This window comes from Parasteatoda tepidariorum, chromosome 6, assembly GCF_043381705.1.
Source record: "Parasteatoda tepidariorum isolate YZ-2023 chromosome 6, CAS_Ptep_4.0, whole genome shotgun sequence".
NCBI lineage: Eukaryota > Metazoa > Arthropoda > Arachnida > Araneae > Theridiidae > Parasteatoda > Parasteatoda tepidariorum.
In genome coordinates this window covers 79,876,796-79,900,312 of record NC_092209.1, presented here as the reverse complement: position 1 = coordinate 79,900,312, position 23,517 = coordinate 79,876,796, and the positions used below count along the sequence as shown (strand labels likewise).

The 23,517-nt window shown below is 32.1% G+C and overlaps 1 protein-coding gene across 1 annotated transcript in view; it reads left to right on the top strand.

Moving 5' to 3' along the window:
• The first annotated feature begins 4,326 nt into the window (after nt 1–4,326).
• Nucleotides 4,327–23,517, top strand: part of LOC107454197 (uncharacterized) — a 68,907-nt gene continuing 49,716 nt past the window's right edge. The window contains exon 1 of the mRNA XM_043045840.2: nt 4,327–4,638. Within this exon, the coding sequence (XP_042901774.1) occupies nt 4,550–4,638 (89 nt within the window). The 5' untranslated portion in view covers nt 4,327–4,549. The remainder of the gene's footprint in view (nt 4,639–23,517) is intronic.

The following is a 23,517-nucleotide window of genomic DNA, read 5'->3' as shown; positions in this document are numbered from 1 at the left end:
ATAAAAGTACAAAATATGTGTATCGAATTTAAATATTAAACACATTTATTTTACTTCTCTTGATAATTCTTTAAAATTTGGTGAATAATTGGTGACAGCACTTCTCAGTAATTCTTTGAGATGCTGGTTAATTAATACTGATCGGTGTTTGGATTTCACGAATTTTTAAAGTGGATTAAAATGATTCACAGAAGTAAGTTGTTCCGAATATTGAAATAATTCGACAAGCAGCCTTTTTTAATTCAGGATACTTCGATTGTGGTGCAAATTTCCAAAATTCAGTAATCGATGTCGACTTATATTTTAACTGTGGAGTTTGATCTTCTTGCATCTCTATTAATTCTAATTTTCCAAATGCTTTTTGGGTCATAATTATATTGGAAATGGAAAACACTCACCTTGAATTATGTTAATTTCAAATGGATTCAGAAAGAAATCAAGAGACGATTTAAAATATTTCAAGTCTTGAAATCTATTTTGGAATCTATTTTCAAATATATTTCGCAGTTTTCGTTGAGTTATATTATTCTTAATTTGGATGGAAATGAAATTTGTAACAATCTTTGCACTTAGTCTTTCATATTTGTTGTCAGTAATTTAAAAGACATTTTGAAACACACACGGAGCGATAATAATTTTTTAAAATATAATAGCACAAAAGGGAAAAGGGAACTCGGGTACATTTATCGTGAGCCACAAATAGTCCTTCCAAATGCCGCAGGTTGGCCTCCCCTATTATAGAACATGTGTCTAACAAACAATAGGTTAATTGTAAAGTACTAGTGGTATTTGATCTCTGGAGAAATGCTTCCTAGCAGAACACCGAAGTTAAGCATCACTGGCTGCAGTCAGTAAGCTGTTGGGTGACCACTTTGATCAACCCGCGTAGGGACCCAGCATGCACGGTATTGGTCCTCTTTAAACTGCACGTAAAATGCTCGACTTCGTGTGCAGATCAATGGACTGACAAAGGGGGAGCAATCCCCTCCGCAGTGGATCAAAATTGTGATGGCATGTTTTCGGATCATCCTCAAGGATGCTTCCTGGACTGTTGCTAATAGACCATTGTGCAGGTCTAGTGCGACGTAAATAAAATACCTACCTATAGTTTGTCTATGGTAGGAACTCCCCCCCACAAAGTCTGAGGCCGTCTGCTGCTATGGAAACAAGAATAGCTCATTTCAGGGTGGGTACAGTTTGTCTAAAGTAAGAACTCCCCAGGCCATTAGTCTGGACCAGTGGCGGTGACTATGGTAACGAGGTATAACTATTTCAAATAGGGATGTGGGTTAATTGTTTAAGACAAGTTTTGGCGATAGAAAGGGAATCATTAGTCCTAGAGTGAAGAGAAACTACCCTCCCTGAAATGCGCTATTCTTGTTTCCATAGCAGCAGACAGCCTCAGACTTTGTGGCGAAGGGAGTTCTTACCGTAGACAAATTATAGCTTCTCTTCACTCTAGTTCACAATAGACCGGAGAAAAAGATTCCATTTCCCTCGCCGTCCCGAGACAAAACCTGTCCTAAGTAATAATCTCAAACCCCTACTTGAAATAGTTATACATCGTTACCCTAGTCACCGCCACGGGTCCAGTCGAATGACTAGGGGAGTTCTTACTTTAGACAAACTATACCTTTATGCCTAGATAGGGAACAACAGATGTTTCACCGGTTCTTGTTTGATTCATGGCACTCGGTGTAAAAAGACAGATATTGTTTCGTCGCTTTGTACTTAGAGTTATCTAGGGAACGTTCATAAATGACGTCACATCTTTTTTCGAAGTTCGAACCCCGCCTCCTCTTTCTCGCACTTGAATATATAGGGCAAAATTAGAAACTTTTGCTCCAAGCCCGTGGTCGCATTAGTTGCAGCATTTTTTACAATGGTTTTTTTAAAAAAAAAAAAAAAAAAAAAAAAAANAAAAAAAAAAAAAATTTGTGGCTACTGTTTGAGGAAAAAAAAAAAAAAATATTTTGAACAATTAAATAAAACTGTTAATATTAATGACGATATGCATTTCTCAAAATGTGGTAAACATTACAATAAACACGTTTCTGAAATGAAGAAAAATTTTAAGAAACAATCGTGAAATAAAGTCATTTAAAAAAATATTATAAAATATTCATAATAATGACATAGTATTTATTAAAATAATAATAATAATAAAACGATGTGCCCTTAGCAATGTTGCTGCCTTTAACGCGAAATTGTTTCGTCCTATACCCCCCCCCCACATGTCACCATGTTACACATTGCATAACCATATATAATATTTTTTTTATCTTATTTTATAATCGCCTTTGAGCAGCCGACCCAATTTTTGGGTTTACGACTACTAATGTTTAACTCCGTAGTCTTGTAATTTTGAACCCAATCCAGAAGACAAGGGAACTCCTGGATCAAGTATTAGCAGAAATTTTCCTTTGTGGAGGACTTTTCGATGGAGCTAACCAACATTTGTTTTACAAGGAGAGGAAGACCTCGAGAACCTCCCACGGTTAACCTGACGGCAAGGGGACTCTAACCCATGATCCGTCTACCAACCGAGGATATTTCCCGTCAGCACTGTGGTCCGTGTAGGCCGGATGCGTAATTTTTATCGGCCAGTCATCGCCAGGATTCGAACCCGGTTCCCCTCATTGAAAGGAACATTGGATTGGAAGAGCAGAAACAAAGCATTTCGTTCTAGATCACATTTAAAGTTTTAATTTTAATTGTGACATAATTTATAACTTTAAGTACTGGCATTTGAGAGCATAACAATAATAAGGACTATCTTATTGTGTTCTGACTATAAGTGTACAAGGGTATAAGCATGTAAGAAATGGAAAAAAAATATGACAACAAGAATTATAAAAATAGTTAATGTGTTCGTTTAAAATGTTTTCTTCTAATCAAAATGTGGGATGTCACGCTTCTTGTTAATCCTCCCACACTCTTGTCACGAACTGTTCCACGCCTTCCTTTTAAGCGTGACATCATTTGTGGATGATCACATATTTAAAAGGGCCTTATAATCCGTTGGATTCAATAACTTAAAATGCATTACAAAATTATTTCGTTTCTGCCAAAAAGTTGTTTTTGTTCGAATTTTCCTTCGGTGCTGCATTTATAATTGTCTATTTCATATTTAAATAGTCTTTAGCTGCTTACGTTTGCCAGTTGGTCCTGCACGCGATCTGTCATAATACAAAAGGTTTTTTTTTTTTGATCTAAGCAACAAAAAAAAAAAAAATAAATAAATAAAAGAGAATTTACAAAGAAACAAAAAACAAGCAAACAATTAATAATTTTTATTAACAGCGCATAAGCTGTAAGAGTGTAAAACTCTTATAATAAGAAAAAAAAAAAAAAAAAAANAAAAAAAAAAAAAAAAAAAAAAAAAAAAAAAACAATAACACGAAAAAAGGTGGAAATAAATAAAAAGGAAAAGTATTTTTTAAAAAGAGAGGAAAAAAATATTAAAAATACAATTAGATTTTTCAAAAAAAAATTTTAAACATCGAAAAAAATTTTATTAATTTTAAAAGCCAGAAAACAAAATATAATTTCACCGATTATANATTGTGCAGCTCCAGGGCGACGTAAATTAACAACAGCAACAACAACACAATTCATTCAAACACAATTTCATTTCGGCATACCATCGGTCCGTAGCGTATGAAAGTTCCAATAATTTTACTTGTTTGATGAAATACTTGCGGGTCCACATGAGCTGAGTTCGGTGAGATTCTTGCACTCGCATGTGCAACTCTGCCCCATTTACAGTACTCTAATTAAAAGTAACCATACTGTAAGGTTTCCTACGCTTATTTATAAGGTACTTAGGTAGGTACTTATATATATATATATATATTACAGTATTATCCTTCAGCAAAAGCGAAAATGAATAAATAAAATAAAATAATGAATTCTGTTACAGGTTAAATCAATGACTCTTTATATTTCTAATCATAATTTCCCGTTAAATGAAAAAAAAAAAGAATTACAAAATATCTAAATGTTTTTATTCAGCCTTTTGACCTTTATGGATACGGAAGTGGACAGGTCATACTTTTGTAATACACCGTTTCGGGGTTCAAACAATATTTAAGAATTAAACGCATAAAAATATTATTTTGCATTAAAACATAAAACCATATAGTATCAAAAATAAAAAATTCAATTTGCACAATTAGCATCAAATACCTGAAAAAACAATAAATAAATAAATAAACGAATTAAAATTCCATTCGGATAAAATGCCGTTAGTATAGTATCTTGCCCTACTGAACTATAAATTTTACTCACCAAATTTGGCGAAGTGAAGAGGCAACCATTGGCGATGGTTGGAAACAGTTTTCTGTTTGCCATCGTTCGGTGATGCCGCCAACGTTTTCTTCTCTCTGATAGACGAGAAGGCAGAATCTATTTGCCGGTGTTCGTGCTGCGTTAGTGTGAAAGATATTGTTTTCTTTTTTTTCTCTCTCTCTCTGGAGAAGAAATTTTCAAATCAGCTGTGAAGAAGGTTTAAACGAAACCATAAAAAAACCGCGGAACTTTCGTGATCATGACGGAAAATTTAACAAAACTGCCCGTTAAGAGCATTCTACGGAAGAGTTCGCTCACATTTATAGAACACGATGATTCTGAAATTCAGTAAGTACTTCTTTTAAGATTTTAATGAGCGTTTAAATCTTTGATTGGGGGTCCACAAAATTGCTTTTGGAGCCGCTATGAATGTGGTTTTATATTAATTGATAACAACTTGATTATTATTTATCAATTGATAATTGATTTTATCAATTGATAATAACTTAAATATTATTAAAAGCAAGATCAATCTGTTTTAAAAATTGAACTAAAGTGCATATAATATTTAAAAAGTACGATTAAAATATTTATGAATTGAAAAAAAAAGAAGTTTTGAATTCGCTGTTTTTTTGTTTTTGTTTTTTTTTAAGAATAAAATGATTGCAGGTTTTCAACTTTCTTTTGAAATATTTATTTTTAATGTTTTACTTTATATATATATTTATTATTTCTTCAGTTTTTAAATAAACCTTTTGTTTATATTTATTTTGAACAGGTTTTGGTTAAAGAAATTCGAAAAAAAAATTGAAATTAAATTATTTATTCTACATATATTATCTCATTTTTTTCGTTCACGACCTTCTTTAGGGCCGTATCGCAGAGTGTGTATCCATTATTGAACGTAAGGACTAATAATGAAACAATAATGCCAAAATTTGGATTTATAAAACGTGATTCATAGTAAAATAATGACAAAGTATTGTTATGAACCAGTTGTTGGAAGAATCGATCAAAAAAAGCAAACAAAATCACAGCAAAATATATTTAACGAAAAACATTTTTAATTTTAGGCTTGAAGCTCACAGAAATCAACTATTACTTTAACAATAACTTACTACTAAATTTTTATTACTTCAAATCAGCTTTTTTATGGTTTTACCATCTATCTTTTAATTTCTCCTATCTATTTATACAATCTAATTAAAGTAATTTTTAAAAAGGTGAACTTTTTTTTCCTGGCAATTTTTATTTTCTTCCATTTATTTCCTTACACGCGTTTTCTTATTACTTGGAAATTTAAAATTTTTAAGAATTTGCGTAATTACTTTTCGTGGATTAAAATCGCAACTCCAATAAAAAATTATAATTTTCCTTGCAACAAGTTTCTGGAAGAATTTGTATCTTTAATTGTTTAGCTGGTTTTCGCAAGGCAAAGAAAAAAAAAGGTTAAAAGGCTTCTACGTTTAAATAGTTTTTTTTATTTATCTTTTATAATTAAAATTATTCTTAAGATACACATAAATAGTAATAATGACAATAATAAATCAATAAACAATTTCCGCAATAGCCAAGGGGGTGATGGAGGTTAAGGCTCCACCTTGGTGGTGGCATTGTGGTTAGCCCTGCGCACTCGCCACCTTTACTTCCCAAATGTCAAGCTGGTACCCACTGACCTGAAGCTGGGTGTGCTTTAAGTCTGATCTTACGCTATGCACAATGACAGTCAAGTGCCTTTACCGCCGTGCAATCACAGCTCATTATGTTATTGATATATTTTAGAAGATTATTATGATTTACTCTTAACTCTTTTGCCATTGTGAAATTTTCCAAAAATCGATGTTGATTAGTGTTTTGATTATTAATAATCTTTGTCTCGTGAGTTTAACTAGAGTTGAATATCGTTTGCTGTTAACCGTGGATTTAACTCTTCTACCCGCTCTTGCTAAAGTAAACAAAAAAGCACTTTCTTTGAATAAACATACCTTTTTTTTTCCTCGACAGATTCGGATTTCAGACCCCCAAAGTATAGGGGGTAGTCGCAATCTGGAAAATATGATCCCCATAGTTTGATCAGGAGAGCAGTCAGAAGTTTGGATTAATTCTTTTTGGATCCCTTTAAGAGATAATTTTACTTTTTGCAAATTTTCTCCATTTCTCGATAATATTTTAAGAGAGTTGAACATTTTTTACACGCAATTGTGAAATTCGTTTATCCAAAGATAATTCCACGCAAAAAAAAAAAAAAAAACATANACAATATGTGAAAAAAAAAAAAAAAAACTTTTAGTAAATATTTATTATATTTTATTTAATAATAGTTGGAAAAAAATTTGTATATACTATTTTTTACATCGTTTTAAAGAATGCCATTTTACACGGAAAAATTTAAGCGAAATCGGACTTGAGAAATTTAATTTTGAAAATACAAATAAATTTGTCTTATTAGGTGAAATATTCGAAAAAGTGGATTTCGGATGATATGACATCTACAAATTAGACTATGATTAAAGGTGCTTATTTTCGATTTTTTTTAAAATCCCTTGAAGGAGATCTTTTATTAAGTGTTTTTAAAAATTGCTCAATTTTTCTTTTTCGGAAACGAAATTTTTTTTCTTTACCTTGTCGATTTTCGCCAAAAACGTGGTTTTCACGTTGTTCTATTCAACGTTTTCACAAATCATTTAAACAAAATTTCATTTCGCCTTACCGTCGGTCCGTAGCGTATGAGATCTCCAATAATTTCACCTGTTTGATGGAATACTTGCGGGTCCGCATGAACTGGGTTCGGTGAGATTCTTGCACTCTCATTTGCAACTCTGCCGCATTTACAGTACTCTAATTAAAAGTAACCATACTGTAAGGTTTCCTACGCTTATTTTTAAGGTACTTAGGTAGCTACTTTATTTACGTCGCTCTAGAGCTGCACAGTGGGGTATTGGCGACTGTCTGGGAAACATCCCTGAGGATAATCCGAAGACATGCCATCTCTATTTTTGATCCTCTGCAGAGGGGATAGCTCCCCTGCTTTGGTAGCCGGACGACCTACGCCCGAATTCGAGCACTTTATGGCAGAACAGTTCAACGAGGACCGATACCGCGTACCCTTGGCTCCTACGCAGGCCGACAAAATTAGTCACCTTCCCTCTTGCTGACAGCTGCCAGTGATGCTTGACTACGGTGTTTTACTGGGAACCGTGCAAAGCTTAGAATTACGCCATTTAGAATAAAATCCGTTTCACTCTTCTTCCTGGATCTTTCATTATTTTCAACACCTGCCCCGTTATCTAGCTTCCCTATTTACCAGTATTGTTCAGAACCTTTTCGAACAACAGAACNGAAATTTAATTTTGAAAATACAAATAAATTTGTCTTATTAGGTGAAATATTCGAAAAAGTGGATTTCGGATGATATGACATCTACAAATTAGATTAAGATTAAAGGTGCTTATTTTCGATTTTTTTTTAAAAATACCCTTTAGGGTGCGTTTTTATTGGGAGTTTTTAAAAAGTGCTTAATTTTCCCTTTTAGAAAATGAGATTTTTTTTTCTTTACCTTGTCGATTTTCGCCACGTATTATGCAAAAGCGTGGTTTTCACGTTGTACTTTCTATTTATTCAACGTTTTCACAATTCATTCAAGTCCCGCAGTGGACTGATCGTTAGGACACGGTTCCCAGCAGATTACCGAAGTCAAGCATCACTGGCTACGGTCAGTGTGTGGGTGGGTGACCACTTGGATCAGTCTGCGTAGGGACCGAGGGTGTGCGGTATTGGTCCTCGTTAAACTGTGCTACCGTAAAGTGCTCGAGTTCGCGCGCAGGTCGTCGGGCTACCGAAGCGGGGGTGCCATCCCCTCCGCAGAGGATCAAAATTGTGATGGCATGTCTTCGGATCATCCTCCGGGATGTTTCCCAGACCGTCGCCAATAGCCCATTGTGCAGCTCCAGGGCGACGTAAATTAACAACAGCAACAACAACACAATTCATTCAAACACAATTTCATTTCGGCATACCATCGGTCCGTAGCGTATGAAAGTTCCAATAATTTTACTTGTTTGATGAAATACTTGCGGGTCCACATGAGCTGAGTTCGGTGAGATTCTTGCACTCGCATGTGCAACTCTGCCCCATTTACAGTACTCTAATTAAAAGTAACCATACTGTAAGGTTTCCTACGCTTATTTATAAGGTACTTAGGTAGGTACTTCATTTACGTCGCACCAGAGCTGCACAATGGAGTTTCATTTGCATACTCGGTCGGTATTGGCGACGGTCTGGGAAACATCCCTGAGGATAATCCGAAGACATGCCATCTCTATTTTTGATCCTCTGCAGAGAGGATAGCTCCCCTACTTTGGTAGCCGGACGACCTACGCCCGAATTCGAGCACTTTACGGCAGAACAGTTTAACGAGGACCGATACCACTTACCCTCGGTCCCTACGCAGACTGACAAAATTTGTCACCCTCCCGCTTGTTGACCGCAGCCAGCGATGCTTAACTGCGGTGTTTTACTGGGAACCGTATCTCTACGATGATTTACTTTTTGCTAGGAACCGTGTCCACTGCTGGACGTACGAACATGCGGATAGATTCCCCAAAAGTACTTAAATTATGTATTTGAGTGAAAACATTTAAGACTTATATCAATTAAGTCTAAACTCCTGCGTCTTAATATTATGAAAGAAAGTTTTAAATAGCAAAAATCTTTCGTCGATGAGCTTAAAAAAGTTAAATAAAACTATTTTTTTTTAACGGCATGCACTGAACTTCGCCGTGGAAGATTCTGGAATTGTTGCTCGTTTTGCTTAGCCTGGCGAGCGAAGTCACAGAGGCGGGCAATATTACCTATGCCACACTGCCGCAGATATCCGCAACCACGTGTTTACCGTAGGTTAGGTTTCTTCATGTAAGACGTTCAAATTTTTTATGTGCTAATGTAAGATGGACAAATACCTTGTGAAGGCAAAATCTTCTTATCTGAAAATCTATCTATTCTCAAAATCTTCTTTATTACTGAATACTATATTATGAGTGTTGAGACATTTTATTTTCAAAACCGGGAATATTAAGCTTTGTAAAAATAATAAAAAATTACTTAAATTGAAAAAAAAATGTAGAGCCATATTGTTAAGTATATCGCAGTATTAAAATTCGGCACTAATCGGTTATGGCAGTGTTTCCCAAACTTATGACTTTTGCGTACCCTTTCTAAATTTTTCGTAACGCTGTATACAACTAAAAAAAAAATGAATGTATTTTTTACTGTAAAAAAAATTGCACTAAAGCTAAAAATGACAACTGGCTGTTGACACCCACTAAATATTAACTGTTAACTCTGCAAAAAATACGCAGTCGGAAATTTTCATGGCTAGCTTTGATTTTGAATAAAAAATTTTAAAATTTTCTTTGGTTGGAAGATATTTCGAATAAGAAAGCGTACCCCCTCTAAACTGCACTCGTACCCCTGGGGGTACGCGTACCACACTTTGGGAAACACTGCATTAGAGTGACGGCATTTCAAACAGTGACAATCACATATATAACATGAAGGTTATAACTGAATAGTGGTCCAACTCCACTATTGTTCATTTTAAGATTCAGAGCTTAAAAATCAATGAGTGTATTGCTGTTTCTATCTTGCCTGATTTTTGGTGTCCTTTATTCGACTTCAGAAATAAGCTGAATGTGCACTAGTTTCAAAATTATAATTGAAATGGTAAGAAGTGAAGAAACTGATATTATCTTCATTTTTTTCCAAAGTGGAAATGAACTATACAATTGAAATAAAATCATTATATATGGTTCTGAAGTATAATCTATTAGCCCAGAAGTAAAACCAGCTTAATCCACTAAATCATTTACTCTTTTAATTAAATTTATAATTAAATTTTATGTGAAATTATCAAACCATGTTCAAGCTAGTTNACCCACTAAATATTAACTCTGCAAAAAATACGCAATCGGAAATTTTCATGGATAGCTTTGATTTTGAATAAAAATTTTTAAAATTTTCTTTGGTTGGAAGATATTTCGAATAAGAAAGCGTACCCCCTCTAAACTGTACTCGTACCCCTGGGGGTACGCGTACCACACTTTGGGAAACACTGGGTTATGGGAATCAAATGGGGTTCCTGTTAGCGACAACTTGGAAAAGTAGTCGCCAAAATAGGGTACCTATAATGGGGTTCGTGTTGGCGACAACTTGGAAAAGCAATTGCCAAAATAAGGTACCTATTACCGATAAGTACCGATTTTTCTTAATTTCACTAAAGTAAAAAGAACTTTTCGCAGAATTTTTAAATAACCTCATCATATCACATATGCTAATCTATTACATAATGTCAATTTATTTGAAACACAATTTGATTTTCCGAAAATAAAATTAAGAAGAAAAAAATATGAGCGCTGTCCGTGCCTAAATTATAAAAATTGAAAATAGAGCATGATTCTTTCCTTCCCGCGAATTCATTGTTAAAAGAGCAATTTGCAGTGCATTTGGGTAAATTTCTTTTCAGTGGCATTGAACTTCAGCCGTGATAGAATTCTAAAATCACTGTAAGCAAATAAAATTTTAAAAAAAATTCATAAGATTATTCTTAATGTTGGCATCGTGTTCAAATTAATAAAATTAAATTAACCTATTTCTTCCTCGTAAGAGTGCTACTTTCTAAAGAAAAAAATTGTAAAAAGTGAAAAAAAAGCGATATTTATAGGTCGATTGTGGTTTTTTTTTCTGCTTATAACGTATAATTCTCATCTAAGTCTGCGTAGTCTTACATTTTTTAAAAATAATATAATGAATGTTTAAAAATAATAAATAATTTATTCATTGTTAAAATACATTTTAACCCTTTACGGTACGGAAAAATGTTTGATGATTAGGAAAGGTTATAAGAATTGTAGTCATAATATTCACATTCATTGTGTTTATATTTTCTCAATTTTAGGTGATTGATTAAAAAAATCTTGTTATTTATAAGGTTAAAATTATCAAAATTTTTGATAAATACATAATTGTCATAAATAAGTGGTTTCACTGTTACACTAGACTACTATGAAGATGAGTTCAGTGAGTTGGTTATGTATCAATAACATTTTATTGAATAATAACAAAAATGAATAATAACATTTTATTCTAAATAATTATTAAACAGTTATTTTTACATAGTTCTCGTCTGCATTACATCTCGTCTTATAGGTCTTTAAATTTAAATTAATTACTAATATATTATATTAATTAATGCATATAATATTAGTTAATGTAATTTATGATATATGGTAAAATACATAAATTACAATTAATAATAAATTGAAATTAATTACTAAGATATATTAAAAAACCTAACAAAATAAATTGTTTTAACTGCATATCATTTGATCTTGAACGTTATTTCAATTTTTTTTGTTCATATTAGTCAATTATTAGTTGATTCAACCTTACAACACGATATGGTACGAATTTTTAAAATTCACAATTAATTAATTGTATGGTAGAGTTTCTTGGGATGTTGGTACTGAAGTTCTTCTTCTTCTTCTTCTTTTTTTTTGATTAATGAATAATTTCTTCTTCAGATTCTTCTTCCTTTTTCTTTTTTTAATTTTTCAAGCAGTCTAAACTTGTAAAAAAAAACTTTGAAAACTCCATTTGTGGTACATGTTATAAATAAGGTAATAGTTTAAATTGAAGAAAAAAATTCCTGAAATTGATTCGAATAATAAGTTAATTCAAATCGTTCTGGCTAATCCTCTGGCGTTTTTCCAGGAAAAAGAAATTAATATTTTAAAAATACGTTTGATTGAAATAAAATTTTTTAAAAAAACTGTATTTAATTGTTTAAAACTAAGAGTTAAGGGGAAAGCTGCCGTAAAAATCTCCTAAAATGTGACACTATAGTCAAAAAGACCAAGTTTTAAATCATATAAATAATACAAAATGCTTTTTTCACAAAGCAGTATCTTTAATATTCGCAAACTCATAAATTGCCTTTATTTTCAGCCGATTACTTAAAAACTCCACAGTATTTAAACAACTAATGTTGTTTTGATTACACGTATTCTTTACTTTTTTTCTTTTGCATTTATAACTTTCGAATAATGAACTTCAGCTTTTAGGAATTTTTTTCTTTCGTTCAATGTAACAAAAAAAGGATGTCATTCATTATAAATATTCTTGTATTTCCTCTAACTTTGTAATATCTTTCAAATCTTTAGAAATGGTAAAACGAAATAAATAAAAAAACTTCTCAGAAATTTTTGATTGTACTTGTCTGAAATGTACCCCATTGCTTACAATATTTATCGAAGTATTTTAAAGTTGAAAACCTTTTCCACTTCTGATTATCATTTTTTATAAAAGTACGTTTTTTTTAATTGAAAAAAAAGTAGCATTATTATTTAAATTGCTATTCGTTAAAGATTGTATTCGTATTTTTTTCCTTCAAATTTTGTGTTTTACGTTGGTTGCTTTTTATTTTATAATTTTATTACCGGCGTTGAACAGCCGGCCCAATTTTGGGTTTACGACTGCTGATGTTCAACTACGTATCCTTGTAATTTTGAACCCAATACAGAAGACAAAGGAACTCCTGGATCAAGTATTGGGGAATATTTGCCTTGGTGGAGGACTTTTTAATGGCCCACATTTGCATTAAAGGGAAAGAAAAAAAAAACGAAATTCTCCCACAGTTAGCCTGACGGCAAGGGGACTCTAACCCATAATCCGTCTACCAATGAGCACGTTTTATTTATTTATTTATTATTTTTTTTAATAATAACCGTCTTTGAACAGAACCCGGTTCACCTCATTGGGAGGCGAGCGCTCTATCCCCTGAGCCACCACGGCTCACGTTAGTTGTTAGTCATAATTTAAATATACAGTGTAACCTTTAGAAAAGACCACCTCTATGTAGCGACCTTCTCTATTAACGACCACTTTTATGAGGCACGGAATTTTTTACCATAGACTTGGTGTGAAGAAAACCTTCCAAAGAGACCATCAAAACCTCTTCTATTGACGGGACAAACCTTTGCATCAAATGCGGAAAAGATCTAACAAGGAAACACAAAAAAATATCAAAACAAAAAATATTAACAGAATAAATAAGTAGCAAATAAACGGTAAAATGTATTGAAAATATTTGTGTGAGATTTATATTTAGAGAGCTCTTTTTGACTATCTTTGGAACAACCTCTTGATGCAGAGGGCACTGAAGATGAGGTTATCAATGATTTATTTTTTAGAGTTGAAAGTTAAATTAGGAAGAAAAAAAAGTTATTCTAGAAAAAACTAAACATCTCAAACAAACCTCTCATTTCTTAAAGCTAACCAATATTTATAATAAAATTAGATGCAAACTGAAACATAATTGTTCATTTACTTAAAATTGTTCTATCATTCATAATTGGTAAATTTGTTTTTACTCTTAATTATATTAGTAGGAATCATTTTTATTGAAGCTAAATTTTACTCATCAATTCGGTTTTTATGACTCCAACACGAGTGACACTGACTGAAATTAAAAGTGTTTACAAAAAATCAAATATCAATCAATCGATAACATTTTGAAGTCAATGGAAGTTAACCCTAATAACGACCAACCTTCATTAACGATCATTTTACTGTGGAACAGAGAGTGGTGGGTCGCTCCGGAGAGGTTTCTTTGTACTTTGAAGACTATTAAATTACATAAAATAATACAAATAACTATTGAAATCTATTATTAATCATTGAGTAATTGACTAAACAAGCTAAATGGAATAAAACAGACTATACGTACAAACTTAAGTGCAAAAAGTTTTCAATTCGCATTAATATTTTCAAAGGTATGCTCAAAATTGCTAACATTATATGGCTTGGATCAATATTTCAAATACTCTCGTAGCTAAACTATTGGAGCGATATTTTCCAAATTAATGAAGAAATTATTGGAGCATAATGCATAGTTGACGACGATAAAATGAACTCGCTTTAAAATTGACGACGCATACGACCATGAAGTTTACTAAGTCTTCTTAAAATATTGTGATGCGTTTTATGCAATTTCGATGTGGTTTCCAGTTTATTTAACGCATCCCCGGTGATATATTTTAGCGTTTTAACTGCTAACATTTTATTAAGTTCCTGTAGTAATGCGTAATTAGTTGATTTTAAATGACCTTAGCAAACGATCTTAGCGCCATTTTCTTTTAACATAAAAGAATGAACACATATATATTTTCACTATCTAAAAGAGATAGGTTAAATATTATTTCTATATTTTATGCATGCCGCTCATATGAAACTATTTATTTACCTAAAAGAATTTTGATTTATTTCGTTTGATTTAGTGTTATTTTAATGTTTAAAATGGAAGAAAAGAACGCTCTTTTTTTCATTTTTTTCTTAACGATTTTGCAAGCAAACGATTTTGACTTTTATTTCTAAAAATTGTTTTTATTTAAAAAAAGGCGATATGTTTATTTTTTTACCGAGTTTATGAATTAAATTACTGGAGAAGATCAAAATTCCTTTTTAACTATTTAATAAATGCGTTGTGATTATGGATCTCTGGCATTTTTTATTGGTTACTTGATAAAGGAAAAGTCCAAATTTTCGATTTTTTTTGGACACTCCTTCTATATTTAATACTTTTTCAATTTACAAACAATTCTAAATAAGCATATATTTTTTTTGTAATTTACAGATTGTGCCCAATTTGATAGTTATGTTAAGTTACTATTTATGTTAGGGTTGCCAATTGGACACCTGCAAGTAAAAGCGTGGCTTTGTTTACATTAGCAGCTGTTCTTTCCATTCTATTTTCACAAAGCAGCATCTTTAATGTTCGTTAACTCATCAGTTGCTTTTATTTTCAGCCGATTACTCAAAAACTCGACAGTATTTAAACAATTAATGTTGTTTTGATTACACGTATCACTTCCTTTTTTTCTTTTGCATTTATAACTTTCGAATAATGAACTTCAGCTTTTAGGAATTTTTTTCTTTTGTTCAATGTAACAAAAAAAGGATGTCATTCATTATAAATATTCTTGTATTTCCTTTAACTTTGTAATATCTTTCAAATCTTTAGAAATGGAAAATCTTTAGAAAAAAAAAAAAAAAACTTCTCAGAAATTTTTGATTGTGCTTGTCTAAAATGCACCCCATTGCTTACAATATTAAAAAATTATTTTAAATTAGAAAACCCTTTTCGATTTATAATTAGCATTTTTCATAAAAATACGTTTTTTTTAATTAAAAAAAAGTATTATTATTATTTAAATTGTTATTCGTTACAGACTGGATTTGTATTTTTTTCCTTCAAATTTTGTGTTTCACGTTGGTTGCTTTTTATTTTATAATTTTATTACCGTCGTTCAACAGCCGGCCAAATTTTTGGTTTACGACTGCTAATGTTCAACTCCGTATCCTTGTAATTTTGAACCCAATACGGAAGACAAAGGAACTCCTGGATCAAATATTGGGGAATATTTACCTTGGTTACTTTTAATGGAACTAACCCACATTTGCATTAAAGGGAAAGGAAAAAAAAAACGAAATCCTCCCACGGTTAGCCTGACGGCAGGAGGACTCTATCCCATGATCCGTCTACCACTGAGAATATTTTACATTAGCACTGCGGTCGGTGCGAGCCGGGTGCGGAATTCGAATAAACCAGTCTTTGCCGGAATTCGAAAGCGGTTCACCTCATTGGGAGACGAGCGCTCTTTCCCCTAAACCACCACGTCTCACGTTTTTTTTTTTTTTTTTTTTTTTTTTTTTTTTTTTTTTTTTTTTTTTTTTTTTTTTTTTTTTTNACTCATGTTCACCTGCGTAGCCTTGTAATTTTGAACCCAATACAGAAGACAAGGGAACTTCTGGATCAAGTACTGGGAGAAATTTGCTTTCGTAGAGGACTTTTTGATGCAACTAACCCGCATTTGCGTTACATGGAGAGGAAGACCACGAGAATTTCCCACGGTTAACCTGGTGGCAAGGGGACTCTAGCCCATGATCCGTCTACCATTGAGGATATTTCAAGTCAGCACTGTGGTCGGTGTAAGCTGGATGCGAAATTCGTATCGACCAGCCACCGCTGAGATTCGAACCCGGTTCACCTCATTGGGAGGCGAGCGCTCTATCCCCTGAGCCACCATGGCTCACGATAGTTGTTTGTCATAATTTAAATATACAGTGAAACCTTTAGAAATGACCACCTCTATGTAGCGACCTCCTCTATTACGACCACTTTTATGAGACACGGAATTTTTTGCCATTAAACTTGGTGTGAAGAAAACCTTCCAAAGAGACCATCAAAACCTCTCCTATCGACGGGACACACCTCTGCATCAAATGTGGAAAAGGTCTAACAAGGAAACACGAAAAAATATCAAAACAAAAAATATTAACCAAACAAATAAGTAGCAAATAAACGTTAAAATGTATTCAAAATATTTGTGTGAGATTTATATTTAGAGAGCTCTTTTTGACTATCTTTGGAACAACCTCTTGATGCAGAGGGCACTGAAGATGAGGTTATCAATGATTTTTTTTTTAGAGTTGAAAGTTAAATTAGGAAGAAAAAAAAGTTATTCTAGAAAAAACTGAGCATCTCAAACAAACCTCTCATTTCTTAAAGCTAACCAATTTTTATAATGAAATTAGATGCAAACTGAAACATAATTGTTCATTTATTTAAAATAGTTCTATCAGTCATAATTGGTAAATTTGTTTTTACTCATAATTACATTAGTAGGGATCATTTTTATTGAAGCTAAATTTTACTCATCAATTCGGTTTTTGACTAAAACACGAGGGACACTGACTGAAATTAAAAGTGTTTACAAAAAATCAAATATCAATCAATCGATAACATTTTGAAGTCAATGGAAGTTAACCCTAATAACGACCAACCTTCATTAACGATCATTTTACTGTGGAACAGAGAGTGGTGGGTCGCTCCGGAGAGGTTTCTTTGTACTTTGAAGACTATTAAATTACATAAAATAATACAAATAACTATTGAAATCTATTATTAATCATTGAGTAATTGACTAAACAAGCTAAATGGAATAAAACAGACTATACGTACAAACTTAAGTGCAAAAAGTTTTCAATTCGCATTAATATTTTCAAAGGTATGCTCAAAATTGCTAACATTATATGGCTTGGATCAATATTTCAAATACTCTCGTAGCTAAACTATTGGAGCGATATTTTCCAAATTAATGAAGAAATTATTGGAGCATAATGCATAGTTGACGACGATAAAATGAACTCGCTTTAAAATTGACGACGCATACGACCATGAAGTTTACTAAGTCTTCTTAAAATATTGTGATGCGTTTTATGCAATTTCGATGTGGTTTCCAGTTTATTTAACGCATCCCCGGTGATATATTTTAGCGTTTTAACTGCTAACATTTTATTAAGTTCCTGTAGTAATGCGTAATTAGTTGATTTTAAATGACCTTAGCAAACGATCTTAGCGCCATTTTCTTTTAACATAAAAGAATGAACACATATATATTTTCACTATCTAAAAGAGATAGGTTAAATATTATTTCTATATTTTATGCATGCCGCTCATATGAAACTATTTATTTACCTAAAAGAATTTTGATTTATTTCGTTTGATTTAGTGTTATTTTAATGTTTAAAATGGAAGAAAAGAACGCTCTTTTTTTCATTTTTTTCTTAACGATTTTGCAAGCAAACGATTTTGACTTTTATTTCTAAAAATTGTTTTTATTTAAAAAAAGGCGATATGTTTATTTTTTTACCGAGTTTATGAATTAAATTACTGGAGAAGATCAAAATTCCTTTTTAACTATTTAATAAATGCGTTGTGATTATGGATCTCTGGCATTTTTTATTGGTTACTTGATAAAGGAAAAGTCCAAATTTTCGATTTTTTTTGGACACTCCTTCTATATTTAATACTTTTTCAATTTACAAACAATTCTAAATAAGCATATATTTTTTTTGTAATTTACAGATTGTGCCCAATTTGATAGTTATGTTAAGTTACTATTTATGTTAGGGTTGCCAATTGGACACCTGCAAGTAAAAGCGTGGTTTTGTTTACATTAGCAGCTGTTCTTTCCATTCTATTTCGAGTTAGCTTACCCCGTCAAGTATCAATTCTCATAAGTGATACATTCTATAATCCTTCACAAAATTCTTTCACAATGATTTCAATTCTTGACCATCTATTTCTTATTTAACACAAGGCTCGAAGCCATGTAGAACATAAAGAAACTAATTATCCATCGAAGTTGCCAGGTGCGCAAAATAAAAATATATCTCTTGTTACAGTAAAATACATAAACAAATAATAAATCTAAGAAGGAATTATATTTTAACAAATTCAATACGCTTGACGGCACTTTATCTAATTAACTGCAAGTTAATTAGCATTCTAATTCATGTGGAGAAACTTAACTCAACTTTGACAAGCCATTTTGTTTATTTTGACGATCAGCGGGCGCTGACGTCATAGTTCACATGTGTGGGTATGATTGATCTTCTTCTTCTCGAAGTGCAAGTACCCAATTGAAAGATCAAAGTTGAACTATAAAACATGAATAATAATATATAAATATCATAAAAAATGCATCCATTATATAAAACATTAATTCGTTATTAAATTGTGTGGAAAGTATTAAGAAAATAGTGTAGAAGCACAAATTATTTTTATAAATTAATAATTTCTTGAAAAAAACGTATCGGAATCAGTGATTGAATTTTTTAGAGCACTTAAAGATGTTCGGCGTAAGGCAAAAATTTTACACTTAGCACGTAATAAGAATTATAACTAAAAATATAGAAACTGATACATCCAATGGGGCAATACAGACCCTCGACTCTGAAATACGATATCTGCTCTCGACTCGTGCCGACCACAGTGCAGACGTAAAACATCCTCAGTGTTGGATGGATCATTGGTTAGTTAGAATCTTCTTGCCGTCGGGCTAAACATGTGAGGTTTTTCTAGGTATTCCACACCATGTAACGTAGATGCGAGTTAGTTCCATCGAAACGTTCTCCACGAAGGTGAGTTTGTCCCAATGTTTGATCTAGGAATTTCCTTCTCTTCTTCTGGGTACTTTCCTCCTGGCTCCCCCTTTCCCTTGTCTTTTGGGTTGGTTTCGAAATTACGAGGCTACTGTCTTGAATATGGATTAATGTAAACACAAAAATGTGTCATTTGTAGAAATCCCGTGAGGAACTGAAATAAAACTGGAATTTCGTAACTACTGAGAAACAGGAGGTTGCTCATTAAAGTAAACGGCAGAAAAATAATTAGAAGATCAGTTAATTTTTAAAAAATAATTTGGTTTTATTTTTCTTCAAGAATAACAGCCGGAAGCTTTGTGGTTTTTTCAGATGGTAGTTGCATTTTAGAAACATCATGTGTTGACATCATTAGTGCAAGAAGAATGATAAATTCTGTCTGCAGTGATCTTATAAACGATTAAAAATCGTATTGTCATCATGAGGAGAAATTCTATGTGATGATTAAAGAACGATAAATTCTACCATCAGGGATCAAGAAAAGATTAAAGATTGCATTCTGATCATGACAATAAATTCTATGTCATGAATAAAGAACTATAAATTCTGCCAACAGTGATCAAGGAAAGATTAAAGCTTGTATTCTGATCATGACAATAAATTCTAATTGGATATTAAAGAATGATAAATTCTACTGGTCGTGATGAAGAAAAGATTGATTAGTTGTAAAAAGAACGGATGGAAATTCTGATTGTGCAATATTTCACCACACGAAGTCCAACGAGTTAGTAAAAACGTAGTTAAGTCATTTAACATTTTAAACAACTTAAACTAAAGAGTTAAAAGAAAACATTTTATTTTTTTTTAAATACGCAGGTTGTTGTCCTCGCTTATACATTCACTATTTGGCGTGGACCTTCATCCCTGCAATAAATAAATATTTGAAATAAATAAAATAGTAATTTAATAAAAATAACTACAATTAAAAATTTATACATTTTTGACGAACTATTCTTACTGGTCTAGTGAGTTCAGAATATGTTCTAGTTGAGTTAAACATCTTAATGATGAGTCCACGAACAAAAAAGGCGAAATGGTTGAGAGAATTTTAATCACAGGCTATTCGAATGAGTGCATTGAAGTCTGTTTGTCATGGGCGCTAATCAATTACGGGAAGTAACATTACCAAATGTCATCTAATTTTCTTCTATGGACTGGCAAATACGAACTAATACGAAATGATCCATGGAAATTGGATAGATTAGTTGATTTCATTTGGAATTTCAGGATTTCATTGAATTTTCTTCTATAGACTGGCAAATACGAACTAATACGAAATGATCCATGGAAATTGGATAGATTAGTTGATTTCATTTGGAATTTCAGGATTTCATTGAATTTTCTTCTACAGACTGGCAAATATGAACTAATACGAAAGGATCCATGAAATTTGAATAGACTAGTTGATTTCATTTGGAATTTAAGGATTTCAGCTAATTTTCTTCGATAGACTGGCAAATACGAACTAATACGAAAGGATCCTTGAAAATTGAATAGATTAGTTGATTTCATTTGGAATTTCATCTAATTTTCTTCCATAGATTGGCAAATACGCACTAATACGAAAGGATGCATGAAAATTGAATAGATTAGTTGATTTAATTTGGAATTTCATCTAATTTTCTTCCATAGACTGGCAAATACGCACTAATACGAAAGGATGCATGAAAATTGAATAAATTAGGTTATTTAATTTGGAATTTCAGAATTTCATCGAATTTTCTTCTACAGACTGGCAAATACGAACTAATACAAAAGGATCTATGAAAATTGAATATATTACTTGATTTCATTTGTAGTTCCTTTAAATGTTTAAAATGGAACTAATAAAATGGTAAATTATGGGTATTTATCGGTTATAGGGATCATGATTCGCCCAACAAGAAAGAAGAACGCTAGATTCGGTTTTACTCAGGTGTCATCGGCTACCGTTTATAAAAAATAGATGTATCAAATACGACATTATCGCGATCATTAACGGCGGCAATAAATATAGAATACGATAATACCAAAATTCAGAACCCGCGCTTTGTAATCGCCACCTCGCCAAATTTGATAAAATCGTAAATTTGGCGAATAAAATTGTGTTTTGGCGAATGATTTTTTTAAACTGAGAAGAATAACATATATTTAACACTCGATCCTCAAAATTACGTCAAAATGAATTTTTCTAAACATATCAGTACTTTTAATTCATTTGCAGTAATTTTCGGTAGGTGCTCCGCATAACCAATTAGAATTTGGTCCAAATAATAAAAGCCTGAAACCAACTGCAGTAAAATAGTTTTCTATGGGGAAAGAATTAATCATAAAAAAAGGTTAAAATTTGCATTTGGCGAAGAATTTCGAAAATTGGCGAATACTTTTGTTATTTGGCTAATTTACTGACTACTAACTTGAAATCCCTATCGCGGTCCCTACTCCCTACATATTCATTATTAACGGCAACATTAATTTTTTAATGCGATGATAACATGATTATTATTCATAACTATAATTACTGAATACGTTAATATCACGATCATTATCGATTCCATAACTATCAAAAAGATAGTATCGCGAATGTTAATAATAGGGTTATATTGCGAGTGTTGATACATTTTATTCAGATTGCGTTTCTTATAATCGCTTTACTGTGTTTCTAATAATATCAAATTGTGTTTCTAATAATCTCAGATTGTGTTTCTAATCTCAGATTGTGTTTCTAATAATCTCAGATTGTGTTTCTAATAATCTCAGATTGTGTTTCTAATATTCTCAGATTGAGTTTCTAATAATCTCAGATTGTGTTTCTAATAATCTCAGATTGTGCTTCTAATAATCTCAGATTGTGTTTCTAATAATCGCTTTACTGTGTTTCTAACAATCTCAGACTGTGTTTTTAAAGATCGCTTTACTGTGTATCGAATAATCTCCGATTGTGTTTCGAATAATCACTTTACAATTCCTTCGGCAATCCAATGGGCACCTAAGTTTTCTGTTTCATCCCTCTGAATTGTAATTCGCCAGATTTCTGCAATGGTTTTGCTGTTTCTTCGCTTAAATGTAAATTTTGCGTCCTCTTGCTTCACTTCTGTCTTTTTGCTTTCTTTCTTTTTATTTATTTATTTATTTTTTGACTAAGATTTAAAAACTAATGTTAGTGTATATCAAAGGTTTGCTGTATAATGTTACAATACAGCAAAATAAACAATTTGTTACCCAAAAGGTGTCTTGTTGAGCATTATTTATTCATTTAATTTTAAAAAAGAAAAATAACCTTAAATTTAGAACTGTTGCATAACTACCACTATAAATATTAAATACCAATTCACTAGTATATAAGACATGTTAACTTGAATCTATCTCGATGACTTCGTATCTTCTGAAGATGAAATTAAAATATCACCCATGGGATCGATACCCTGGCAAATACTGTATCAGTCAGTTCTATCTTGACCTAACTTTTGATAGAAGAAGGTTGACATAGCCTTAAACTATATCTTCTCAGAACTATATTCTCTTATTTGAAGTAGGAACGTACTGTATTTGCATTGGACTAGAGCTGCACAATGGGCTACAGGCGACGATCTGGGAAATATTCCCGAAGATGATCCGAAGACATACTATTACAATCTTTATCCTCTTCTTCAGCAAACGATTTTATAAATTAAGGGAAAATGTGAAATCGTTTTCTGCAAAAAAATAAAGCAAGAACATATTGCTCTATTAGTGAGTTGAAATCTAACTTTATTTCTTATGGGAAAATTATAGTCTTAAACTATATCTCCTCAGACCCCCCCCCCCTTATTTGAAGTAGGAACGTAATTTATTTGCATTGCACTAGAGCTGCACAATGGGCTATAGACGACGGTCTGGGAAATATCCCCGAAGTTGATCCGATTGCAATTTTGATCCTCTTCTTTAGAAAACGATTTTATAACTTGAGAGAAAATGTAAAATCGTTTTCTGCAACAAAAAAAAAAATTAAAGCAAGAACATTTTGTTCAATTAGTGAGTTGAAATCTAACTTTATTTCTTATGGAAAAATGAAATTTTTTTTCTTCATCTTTTAACATTTGGGGACAGAGACAATGTGATTTTAATTTGCCGACAAAGATCAGGTCGGTAAGTGAATATATTTTGTCCCAAATGGTGGAAATTTCAACCTCTAACCTAACGACTTAC